At 40.7% G+C, this 13,014-nt stretch overlaps 2 protein-coding genes across 2 annotated transcripts; both read left to right on the forward strand.

The window, feature by feature from the left end:
* Nucleotides 1-197: 197 nt before the first annotated feature.
* On the forward strand, nucleotides 198-4,788 carry ptges3a (prostaglandin E synthase 3a (cytosolic)). The gene is made up of 8 exons (XM_036591801.1): nucleotides 198-411; nucleotides 2,279-2,392; nucleotides 2,490-2,559; nucleotides 2,648-2,746; nucleotides 2,836-2,925; nucleotides 3,010-3,066; nucleotides 3,514-3,541; nucleotides 3,714-4,788. Coding segments are annotated over exons 1-8 (480 nt in total). The 5' UTR covers nucleotides 198-409; the 3' UTR covers nucleotides 3,734-4,788.
* Nucleotides 4,789-10,818: 6,030 nt separating this feature from the next.
* On the forward strand, nucleotides 10,819-12,805 carry mipa (major intrinsic protein of lens fiber a). The gene is made up of 4 exons (XM_036591401.1): nucleotides 10,819-11,407; nucleotides 11,802-11,966; nucleotides 12,173-12,253; nucleotides 12,499-12,805. The coding sequence occupies exons 1-4, from the start codon at nucleotides 11,048-11,050 to the stop codon at nucleotides 12,682-12,684; spliced, it is 792 nt and encodes a 263-aa protein (XP_036447294.1). The 5' UTR covers nucleotides 10,819-11,047; the 3' UTR covers nucleotides 12,685-12,805.
* Nucleotides 12,806-13,014: the final 209 nt, after the last annotated feature.

Raw genomic sequence — 13,014 nt, forward strand, 5'->3', positions numbered from 1 at the left:
CTGTTTACTAGACAGTTAAACGGCTGAACAACTTGGCACACACGTTACTATAGAGACGGCTTCGCATTCGGAGCTCTCGAAGTGACGGTGAAGTGGCTGTTCCAACCGTCACAAGAGCCGCCACTTCTGCCCGTCACCCGGCACGCAGAGATCCAACCCCCTCTCTGCTTCGTGAACGCGCCGTAGAAGAGGCCAGAAAGTACGAGCTGCGTCACCACGCAAAGCGAAGACACGCGAGGAGGCAGCCGGAGGAGGTTTGCGCTAACGAGTCCAGCAGCAGCAGCAGGGCTGTTTACTTTGTGTGCTTGTTCAAGATTTAGCAGAGCGCGCGTCAAACACATCCCCCGAAATACGAGGGCACTCGGTTGAAAAACTGTAACCTTGGGGAAAGCTAGAAGTTGATACCAACATGTAAGTGTGCTACCAGCGCAAGGGACGCTAACTTGTTAGCTAGCTAAGCTAACTAGCAGTACGTATTATCGGCTAGCGATGGTGTTAGCCACCTAGCTAAGCTTTCTAGCTATCTTGAGCTGTTTGAAAAAGGTGAATTAATGCGTTTCGTTTCCACAAACCTTAATTCAGCCTCTTATTCGACAGCTTCTTGTTCAAATTTTACCGTTCCACCTTAAATGGTGCCTGAGGCGCCAGAATGTAACTGCTGCACTATTTAAGGTGGAACGGCGAAAATTGGAATAGGAAGCTGACTTTAGCCTCGTTACATTTTCTATGAAAATGTGTATTAAACGCCCTCCTTGTTGAGGGACTGCAGATTATTCCCGCGGCGTGATAGCTGTCAGTAAGCATTACCTAAATCAGAAAGCTAGTTAGCTAAGCCTGCAAGGAGATAAATGCCCGTCACTATGGCCTCTGCTGAACGTTAGCTAACTAGCTAACCGTGCACGCCTTAGCAACCAGTCAGCAAGTGGACTGGCTGTGCAGATGCTTTAAAATGATGTTTTCGTAAAGCATTGGTGCTTTACAAACCCCTGGAAAGTGGGGAAGCTGCTTAGCTGTCGCCTGCTAGTTGTTCAGAATTAGTGATGGCTTTGTTTCCCGGATTAACCATGGCCTTTCGGTATCATCTTCCAAACTTGATTCCCATGTGCTAGCTAGCGGTGATTAAAAAAAAAAATTATTTGAGTTGAGCTCAGACTGACTCCTACAGGGGGGTTAGCGAGGCGTTGTTACTGCGTCTGCGCAATATCATTGTAACCTGGCCAAGTTCTCCCAAAGGTATGATGTTGCAGTATCGGATGCACAGCAGTTAGCTAGTTTCAATTAGCGTTAGCTTTAGTCAGTTAAAGGGGAGTTTCACCGATTTTTCAAATTGTCTGTATAGTTCAGTTATTGGTATGTAAACAGTCATTCATAATAGTTTTATGTGTATTGATTAATTGTAGAGAAACTTGACGGCTTAGATTTATTTAGTGGCGGAGATGGGAACCAGGGGTCACCTTGTGTACAACAGACATTTGACATTTTATTTACTACCCAAAACAACCAGTGAATCTACATCTTCTGATTTTTTTTATGTGTGATGTTGGTTATGGTAAAATAGTGGTAAATTTGGAAAAATAAAATGTCCTTTGGGGACTATTTTGCCTTTAAACCCCTCAATTGTACCCCTCCACCATGAATGGCTTTTAAAAATGTGTTTTAGGGCAAATTCTTACCTCAAAACATTAGGAAAACAATGTCCCAGACACCAGGCAGCATATTCATAACCATATAATGTGAGGGAGCTTTAAGAGGCATTAAACGCTTCAAGCGTCTGGTTCCTATCACCAGCACTTTGAACAATTTTGACTTGGTAAGTTTGTTTAGAAGGGAGCATTTCACACCAAGCCACTCTTAATGACTTTATTTACATCTTTACCATTTAATTATGCCCAAATTTTGAAGAAATAGATGGAACTCCCCTTTAAACTGGCGCACCATCTCAGCATTTGTTTGCTAGCTAGTGAGGTTGTGCGATAGCCAACTGTCCAAATGTAGCTTTAGCTAGTGGTGCCAAGGTAACGATGACCATCTCTCAGTCATCCACTTCACATGACCCCTAAATCCAGAATTTGGGGTGCTGTATTCTTTGCGTTAACTGTGCGCTGCTAATGTTAACTAAATGAAATCATGAAGTTATTTCATGCGTCTGCTTCTGTGTCTTACAGTTTGCGCATGAGTAAGTTATGCAGTATGGTTGGGAGTGAAATAGTGTTAATAGGCATTTTCTTATGTGTCCTTGAGCACATTTTCCCAATATTCCTCATTTGTTTTTTAATAGGCACTCAGCAAATGCTAAGTGGTATGACAGACGGGACTCTGTCTTTGTTGAATTCTGTGTAGAAGACAGCAGGGACGTTGAAGTGAAATTTGACAAATCAAAACTTGATTTCAGGTATGATTTCATTTTGAAAAATGGCAGTTCCTTTCACTCTTGATCCTGGTGTTATTTCTCAGCCTTTATACATCTATATTTTATGTCGTGTTTTCAGTTGTGTAGGTGGAGTTGATACCGTCAAATATCATAATGAAGTAGACCTTTTTGAGGCAATTGACCCAAATGTAAGTATAGAGTCATTTTCTTCTGTTTCATTAGTAGGTGATGTACTAAAAATGTACTAAATGAAGGCACTTTTCCCTTTATTTGCAGGAGTCAAAACACAAACGCACAGACAGATCTGTGTTTTGTTGTCTAAGAAAAGCAGAAGCAGGCAAGTCATGGCCTAGGTTAACAAAAGTCAAAACAAAGGTAAGATTTCTTGTAATTGTTTGACTCACATAGTCTGCATGTTCAAAACATACAGAATTGTATTCATTCTGTCTTATTTTTTTATTTAGCTCAATTGGCTCAGTGTTGATTTCAATAACTGGAAAGACTGGGAGGATGATTCAGATGAAGAGTTGTCCAGTTATGACCGTTTCTCAGAGGTGAATGTTATTGATATTGAAGAGTGTAATGAATTGGTTTACTCAGAGGAATTGTGCTGAGTGTTCTGATGTGTTGTTTTGCAGATGATGAACAACATGGGAGGGGAGGATGATCTGCCTGACATGGATGGTGCGGATGATGTAAGATCGTTTCCTTGTCAGACAAAAGCATGCTTCATTCAGTTTAATTCCTTATGTGTAAAAGATACTGTCAAAATCTGAAAATAAAACAGACACAATCATGACACACAAATTCAAATAACTAGCTTATCAGTTTATTCAAATCAGCAAATTTTGATTATTTTTGGTAGTTTCACACAGAAAATTTGAATTTTTAAAAGGTCTCTTAGTTGATTGAGGTTACGTTGGTGTTTCTGATATGTGTATATATAAAGTCAAATAACCATGCAAGAAATGGTGTCGCACCAGAGCAGTACCATGGTGTCTCTTCTACTTCTGTCTCATACCTAAAATAGTCTACTTAGACAAAAAAGGTCTGATACTTGGGGCTTAAATAAAATTTAGTCAATGTTGATACCTTCATGATTTCTTAAACAGTAATGTTTTCTTTTTGGTTTTGAATTGCAGGAGGATTCTGCAGATAGTGATGATGAAAGTAAGTCTGTCTGAATTGCTTTTTGTTGTATCAGGTCAGAACATGTATTTGTTGCGTGCGTGTGTGTGTGTGTGTGTGTGTGTGTGTGTGTGTGTGTGTGTGTGTATTAAAATAAATAAATAAATATTTGTATGTATGTATGTGAAACTAACTAGATGTGTCTAAATTACAGAGATGCCAGATCTTGAGTGAAGCTGCAAAGAAAGTCATCTTATGGCAGAAAACAAGGATCATCATTTAACTGTTATTTGAAGAAAAGGCTAGTTATGAGTGGGTAATCATTAATGAAAAACCAACCAAAACAAACAAAAAAATTTTGAGCTGTTTTCCTGGCTCTGAGTGTCGCGAACATGTCGCACCAGAGTTAGTACCATTGTGTTGGTGACTGTCTCCAGTCATCAGCAGTGCTGTCTCAACCTTTTTATTCTGCATGGACAATTTGAAGTTCTCCATGATGTTTTGTGGATTCTAGTTATTATCCATTTACTCAACAGTGGATGTGGAGATGGGTAGTGCAGAGATGCAACAATCCTCGCCTTTTCCCTTGGTATCAGTAAGCTGTCCATTATATATCATATACGCATTGTAACCCCCAGTGATTAGAATACATAACTTTTTTTTCTCCCCCAATTGCATTAGACCTGGTCCAGACTGTAAATTTCATTAAAATTCTTATGTTAATTTTTTTTTTTGTGTGTGTGGGAGTGAAGCAAGCATTCTGCTCAGGCTTGTGCTTCTTTGTTCAACCGCAAATACTAGCCAAAACATTTACTGAAGTTAAACATAGCTGCATTTGAAGTCGATGAACTTGCTTGTTCTGCTTCATTGGTAAACACTTTTTTTATAGACATTCTAGACGGGGTTTTATCCATCAAATAGGTTGACGTGTAAATCAAATATGTTCAAAGTACATAGTCCTGTCTGTACACATCGCTTTACAAAAATGATTTCAATTCAGTAGTTAATATTCATTGTTTGTCACACTCGAACGTGTAGCAGGCATCTGAACACTGATATCTTCCATTTATGTAAAAAGAAGTGATACGATGTAAGCTTCACCGCTGTACAGAACAAAAGGGTAACTTATCAATAGCTGACCAAATTGTGTTTGCACTCCTAATATCAATGCAAGTGTGACTAAAAAATGTTTATGTTGTGCTAACCTGTCACCGCAGGTTGAGGAACTTCAGTTTGTTAAACGCAGTGGGGTTTTGTCTACATATTTCTAATAAACTGTCTCTAAACAACTGCCTCGTGTTGTATAATCCATGGAAGACAAATGTACCCATCGTTGTTAAGGGCGGGGAAGCAAAAGTAAATATTGAGTTGGATATGATGTCAGATTGTAAAATACTTATCTTCAGTCATAGCTGGTCTCTGTACTATCAAAGTCGCTTATGGTATTAAACAACTTATGAAGTAGAAAGAAAAGGTGTCCAATATCGGAAACTGCTTGATTATTTATTTATTTAGTTAGTTATTTTTAACTTTTCAGGGGTGGTAAGGGTCAGCTTCTGGACAAAAGCTCCATCCAAAAGTGCACACTACAATTCTAGATAGTATGCCATTTGTGTTGTATGTATGATATGGTAGTGCATGGTTTTGGATGCAGCAAAAGTTTGTTTATAACATGCTTGCGGCTCAAAGCTTGAGAGTTCATAAAGCTAAGTTCAGTTGTGAAGTCCTACATTTTTTTGTGTTTTTCCTGCTCTATAAAAAGTAATTGCATGGATTAAAAAAGGTCATTCAGATGACAACATAGCCATTCATGGTGGTTTAATGTGAAATGCACTATTTTAGAGATACTTGGCCCAATGTCAAAATCTGCACAATAATAGAGATACCAGATGGCATGAAGTGTGAAAGATGTCTGTAAAAGCTACCTCACACAAAGTTTTAGCACAAAATTAATACAAATAAGTTGCTTGATATCTGATACTGGTTTAAGATAAAGTTTTGGCCCCAACCTATTTTTAACTCAGTTGTGTAGAGGTACATGCAGAGCATCTTAGGATAAAATAGTATGGCTTTCTGTTTCTGACACTGGGGAAAAAGGTATAGTCATTTGGTATGTCATAATAAGGTTTTCCATAATGATGACTTAGTATCTCATAATTATGACAACATCTCATTATCATGACTTGCTATCTCATAATAATGAATTTCTGTCTCATAATTATGACTTAGTATCTCATAGTTTGAATGTGTCTTATAATTATGGCTGAGTATCTTATAATAATCTTTACTATCATAATGAGAATTTTCTCATGAGAAAGGTCATAATTATGAGATGGTAATTCATAATTATGACGAAGTCATTATGAGGTACTAAGTCAGTAGAAAGTAAGTCATTCATGAGAGGACGTTATTCTGATAGTGATGATTCTCATTGTTATGAGATGCTACAAAATCTCATTATTGTGAGATAGATAACTAAATGGCTATATGTTGTTTTTTTCCAGTGGCAGACATGGACTTCCATAAAACCGTGCCCAAAGAAAAACTTTTAAGAATTATTCATATTTAAGACTATTTTACCATTATCAGCATTAAATATAAAAACTCAGAAGACTCACTTTTGGATAGTATAAATGGCTGTACTTGTATGATGGACATTGTGACCCCTGGTTCCTATCACCACCAGTCAGTGAATTTCTGTGCAGTTAATTACTTCACATTAAACCACTCTGAATGACTGGTTTGGAAAAATCATTTGATTTGTGGAATTCCCCTGTAAAATCAGTTGATTTGTGAAATTCCCCTGTAAGATCAGTTGATTTGTGAAACTCCCCTGTAAAATCAGTTGATTTCTGGAGTTTCCCCTTAGGAAAGGATTGTTAATCCGCTGATAAGGTGGATCAGGGGACACTTCAGGGCCAGAGATAGGATCAACTGACGTAAGTATTAACAGAAATAGCCACAAGAGGGCGCCAAAGCACTACACTTTATTGAAGTCCATCATGCAGCAGAGGGAGCCAGATGGAACCTTTGCTGAAAGTGTCTGGGCTGCACATGTAGCACAAAAAAACAAGCTGCTGGATGGCCTTTGAAAATAAAGCGACAAAAATGTTATGGTTTCCTAATGAACCTTTTGACAGATGGTTCTTTAAAGATCCCATATGTCCCTTTTTTTGCATTTATTAAAAAAATTGCCCAACTTCAATGTGAATGGGCGGGGCTAAAGTTGGCAGATATATGTAAATGTGTAGTGTTTCATGACATCACAAAAACAGTGTATTTTGTTTTTGCAGCTTATTTCAGTATATGAACTGCGTTGATTGGCGTGTGAGAAATGTAACTAATCAAAAAAGCAAGAGATTTTTCATTATTTGGAGTTGTTGCTGCAACAGATGTGCAAGTATCAGGAGCCTTTTTAAACTTAGAACCTCAACATAATGTAAAGTCTCTTTACCATTTAAAAGCCTGCAAATCCATTTTTAAACATGCATTTTTAGCAACATCACAGGCAATCTATGTGTGATACATAGGTTTAACACATGCATGCATGGATAAAATGTTTCCCGTTGTATTACACTGACGTAGAACCAATTTCCACCCACATTTCCACCCTCACCATAACAGTGTCTCTATGGCTTTGGATTTTTTGGAGGAATGAGATGTCTGAGCTGGCAGTTCTCTGAAGATGAGCCTGGGACAGTATGGGGTTTTTGGATATGATGTCTGGCTGCGGGAAGGTTGTGTTGGTGTCAGCAGTCTGGGGGGGGGAGAGGTAATAGAAAAATCCCCACGCAAGCGGGTTTAAACGCCCTGCCCTATGCTCAGGGTTTACCACCCACAAAAGGAGGCTTACTCACACATGAGCAGAGAGTAGAGGGCTGTAATCCAAGCACACAATAGAAATACACAAACTGGTTACAACTGCAAAGCCGTTACAACTGTCAGCCCTTCAAAGTGCCTGTTTCCACATCAAAGGCCGATCTGGGTGCTGCCTTACTGCAGAGTGACATCTTAGACTACATGTGTAGACATATAGCACGAGATAGAGACTTGCTTACCTGGTTCTGTGTTAACTGTGTTGTTAGCCTCTCTTAATGCTGTTTCCGTTCCCTCGCTTGCTTCTCAGTTTGTTTGATTTGATAGTAATTTGATACTGAATGTGAAGGCCTAGACCTCTGGTATTGAAAAAAAGGTGCAGGTACATTTTTCTTTCATCAAGATACAAAACTGTAAATGAACCCTTAAAGGTACAACAGTGGTTATAAGGTCCAGCTGTGTACCTTCAGTAAGTTTTTCCCAGGAGAAAGAAGCATATATGTACCTTTTCATGACCTACTGCTTCAAAACAGACCTGTTAAATAAAAATGCTGGACACAAGATAGGGTGTGTGGAGTCAACCCATATGGAAAAATATATATTCAAAATGTGTTTAACACATAGATTGTTGCAATGCATGGTTACAGATAGACTTGCATGCAATGCAAGTTACAGATAGACCTGAATATACATGCATCAAATAAACAGTACTGACTTCTGTGTTTTGCATTGTACTTTGCATTAACCATGTACGTATGCAGTAAGACACTCACACAAAATGTATTTTAAATAAGATATCAAATCATAACTGCATTTTCAGTATCAGTATCTACAACACTTGCTTTGCCATGTTAAAGGTTCATTTGCTAATACATAAAATTAAGATGCTGGAATACAAACTCTTTTTTAAAAGGTATCCAAACAGTGAAGTGCATTAGACTTAGTGTTTGGAATGTATTTCAGCATAGATTGCAATGCATTTGAAATGTATTTCAAATATATTAAAGTACATGTCCATATATTTTACGGACAGTAAATGTACAGTTAATGTAATAATTAATAATAATAAATAATTGTAATGAAACATGTTGAAATTATGTTCCCAAACTAAAGGTACTGAAGACGTACCCCTGAGGTACCCCAGTGACAGTTTAGTCCATTTTTCCTGAGAGTGTACAATACTGCGTACAAATCAAAGACCACCCTTCATTTATTTAATTTCCAGTCAAAATGGACACTGAATACAAAATATTCATTTTTTAGCATTTTTTAGCAGGAAGAAAAGCAGAAACCATTAACAGAAAATTACACAGGTGCCGTTTGTTTCAGTATTTTAGCGTTATTACAGCCTCAGTTGTTTTCTGGAGACTTGCTTATAAGAAATCTGCACTTCCAAAGTTCAGTCAGAGAAGTTGGTTGTATTTTATGCTTTTCACGATCCATCGCATACACGTTTAGTGATGTTGAGGTCGGACTCTAGAGTGGCCAGTCCATTGTTCTGAAATACCTGCAGCTTCTTTGTTTGATTTGCAAATTTTCTTTTCTCAGTAAAGGCTTCTTGACAGCTACACATCCTTTCAGAACCGTAGCGATGGATGTATCAAAATATCAAAAGATGGTAAAAGATCTTAAGTAAAGATAATGACGCTTTGCTGTTACATGTACAGCTGGTAACAGCAAACTGGTTAAGCTGCTTCACCTTGTCTTGTAGAGGAAAAATGTTTGGCACCTTTTTTGCAACTGTGTCTTTTAACATTGAAACTGAGAGAGCATTGACCCGATCCACTTACATTTAGCACATGCTTTGCATTCTGCAGCCTCTATCCCTTGATATGCAGTAGTGGAACACAAATCTTCTAGCAATTTTCACATGTGAGAGCAGTTTGTATTAAATATGTTGCTTAGCATGAACAACACCAATCAAAGAAGGCAACAGAAACTGTCGCTGCCAGCATTTTGTTTCCTTCCCTCCCCCTCCAAATGAAAGGGCAAATGCATGAGCGCAGCAGTATCCATTCAGTGATGTCCAGCTCTCTCTGATTGAGGCTCAACACCAGCCCCTCTGTCCCCTCCTCTTCTCCAAACATGGATTTTCCAGAGCTTTTATTGGGCCTCAGTCTGATAGCCCTGCTAGCACACACAATGTAAAACTCTGTCTAATCAGTTCTGCACCGAACAAACTGGCACAGCCCAGTGACCGAATAGATGTTGGGTCCAAGCCCATGTGCTCTATTGCATTAGAGAAATGATTCATTCTCATTTAAATTTGAAGTTCTGGGAGATGTGTGGATGTGAATGGAGTTGTTGATGTAGTCTGAGGTTTCTCTGAGTGTGGATAGTAAAATATATAAGGCTAATGGAGAACACAACACTGCTTTCACAAACTTCAAAACTTTCCCCATTATTAAGCTACGTTTCATATTTCCTGAGAAAAACAATACTCATGTGGATGCTCTTGTATATTTTGTATGCCAGGATGAAAAACAATGAAACCACAGATTTGTGGGAGGCAAAATATGAAGTAGCATAAAACTCAAGACCATAAAAATCCAAAGTCCTGTCAGTCACATGAGTCTTTTAGAGTTCTCTCGTCCATGCACAGAGTCGCCCGTGTTACGGCAGCTCCGTCTGGGGCCCCTCCTGCTCAATGAGAGGGATTGTCCACTGGTTTCTTTTTGTCAGCACTTAATCCTCACTGTGAGGGCACTGGAGCTTTTTAGGGGCCCAAAAGTAGAATACTGGTTCAGCTGGAGCCAGAGGAGCCAGACCACTGCCTTACACTGCAGACTGGGCTAGGACAGTGGCCACTAGGGCGACATCTTTATTTTTTCAGTTTACGCAGTCTCCTCTGAGCACTTTGGGGCCTCACTGGCAAAGCTTAGTGGTGAATGTAATGGACATTCCGCTGAAAACATGCCCAGCGTAGAACTAGATTTATTCAGAAAATCTCTCCTGTCAGGTGTACCTTTTGGACAGGAGTAGACTTCAAATGCTTTATGTTCCTGTTTCAGATCTATCAGCTGAAGCTCAACTAGGGTTCAACTGAGGACACTGATTGTGGAAGTGTAAGAAGCAAAATGTACCTATAAAACTGAAGTGAGAGTGAATTTTTCCCACTTGAACTTCCCTCCTGCACATGCCACCAATGTCTTCGCTTCTCACCACCTCTGTGGTCATAGCACCTGACCATGAACTAGCCGTTACGAAGTGCAGGCAAGAAAAGGGTTTTTGTTTTGATTCGGGTATTGTCCCCACACCCCTCCCACAGGCCTGCAGGGGGATTATGGCGTCACTGTGGCCCAAGGGCATTATAAATACCCCCGTGGGCACCGCCTGCCCCGGCAGAGAGGCTGAATGTCTGCAGGACATGCTCAACTTTTGTCTGTCCATGTCCCATTATTACCATTAAACTGCGCTCATATATAGATGCAGACATCAACAGCCAGCTCCACACATAAAGCTTTATGACAACAAATAGTAGCTGTGAGGGTGGATGGGACAGATGATTGCATGCTGGTAAAGTAGTGCTGTGGCTTAGGGAGGAATTTATGATCTTACTTTAGTTACTAAACCTTTCTTTTTGTGTCCTTCCACCAAAATACATCAGGTTATTGCAGGTAAATCTAGGGGATTTTTCCATTTTTTGGTGCCTTGGTTTAATTGGAGGTGTTACTCCTTCTCAGTTCACATCCCTCCAGTTTTTTTGGAGCTTGCTTCTGAACTACTGCAGCCATGTGGGAGTTCCGGTCCCTGTCTTTCTGGCGGGCAGTTTTCGCTGAGTTCTATGGCACCATGTTCTTTGTGTTCTTTGGGCTGGGTGCAGCTCTGCGCTGGACCACCGGCTCCCACAATGTGCTCCACGTAGCCTTCTGCTTTGGGCTGGCGGCCGCCACCCTCATCCAGTCCATAGGCCACATCAGCGGCGGCCACATCAATCCGGCCGTCACATTTGCCTACCTGATCGGCTCCCAGATGTCCCTCTTCCGCGCCTTCTTCTATATCTGTGCCCAGTGTTTGGGGGCTCTGGCTGGGGCAGCTGTGCTGTATGGGGTGACGCCAAGCAACATGAGAGGCAACTTGGCTCTTAACACAGTAAGTGAATGGACTATCCCATGTTCCTGACCTTGAACATGCAGTATCTTTAAAAATGTTGGATTTTTGCCATTTGTTGTTGGGCATTAGTCCAAGTCTGCTGTCTATTTCAAAAATAGTAATGACTGTACAGGGAGTACATTTTATACATTGTTAGTATGTCTTGTGCCACTGCTAGATCTCAGATAAGTAAATCTGTCCAACGTGAACAAATTTAGTTAAAATTCAAACGTCTCAGCCATTGAAATCCCATGACCATGACTGGCCAACACTTTTACAGCAGTAATATTACTGTTGACTCAGATTCCTTAGAGCTTCAGTTTCACAGAAGTCATTGTGGAAGCAGAAATGTTGATGCTGACCTTGCTCTATCCATCTGACTTCCTCTCATTAGCTGCAACCAGGCATCAGCCTGGGCATGGCCACCACTATGGAGGTGTTCCTCACTCTGCAGCTGGTTGTCTGTATCTTCGCTGTGACCGACGAGAGGCGTAATAGCCGTTTGGGCTCTGCTGCTCTGGCCATTGGCTTCTCTGTGCTCATGGGCCATCTGCTGGGGGTAAGAGGCGGGATGGAGAGACTCTTCAGCTTCTATGGGGCTTTCCCCTGACTGTTAGCATTGTTGGATAAGTAAACGTTTTGCTGTGCATTAAGAGACAGTTAAGCCTTAAGTGTCAAATGTGCTATTGGCCAAACATTTTGATGTGCATTACAAGACAACTGAGTTGAATTAAGTCTTAGAGTTAAGGTGCAAATCCGTTGCAGATGTACTACACCGGTGCTGGAATGAACCCTGCAAGATCTTTCGCGCCTGCTGTGCTTGTCAGGAACTTCATCAACCACTGGGTGAGATGGATTTCTCCCTGTTAGTTACCATAGCATTGTTGAAATGGTACCATAGCATTCCAAAATGGTAACTTCCAAAATGTTAGCTTTGGACCATTCATTATAAAATGTTGATATAAACTAAAGAACAGTTAGTTTTTTAAAATGATTTAAAAAAACAAAAGTTTTCATGCAAGAGCGACCATAGCTTCACTGACCGATGCCTGAAATGGGTGCTATTACTCACGTTTCTCCTTCTGTCACAGGTTTACTGGGTCGGCCCCATGATTGGCGGCGCAATGGGTGCCTTGCTGTACGACTTCATGCTGTTCCCACGCATGCGTGGCCTGTCCGAGCGGCTGGCCGTGCTCAAAGGCAGTCGGCCCCCGGAGGTTGAAGGTCAACAGGACACCCGGGGGGAGCCTGTGGAGCTCAAGACACAGGCCCTATAAATTCAGCAAGGAAAGGTTGGCTTGTTCTCCCCGACACTTCACCAGATGCATATACATTTCACATGCCTCACTGCCTACACTCTTGACCCACTGCTCCTTACCCAGAATACCCATATCTACGTAGGAAACACCTTCATCCTCATTCTGCCTCCAGAGCCTGGACAACCAGGGGCAGCTAGAGCCCTCATCATTTCCCTTACCCACTCCAATCCTATAGCCTACATCCTAAACCCTACAGCATTCCCCTTCCCACCTCTTTGGACTGCAGGACTAAGAATGAGGGTTAGAAGAGGACTTGGCTTCCAATGGACGCTGCTGGGAGCGGGTCAG

This window comes from Colossoma macropomum, unplaced genomic scaffold, assembly GCF_904425465.1.
Source record: "Colossoma macropomum unplaced genomic scaffold, Colossoma_macropomum, whole genome shotgun sequence".
In the NCBI taxonomy this organism is placed as follows: domain Eukaryota; kingdom Metazoa; phylum Chordata; class Actinopteri; order Characiformes; family Serrasalmidae; genus Colossoma; species Colossoma macropomum.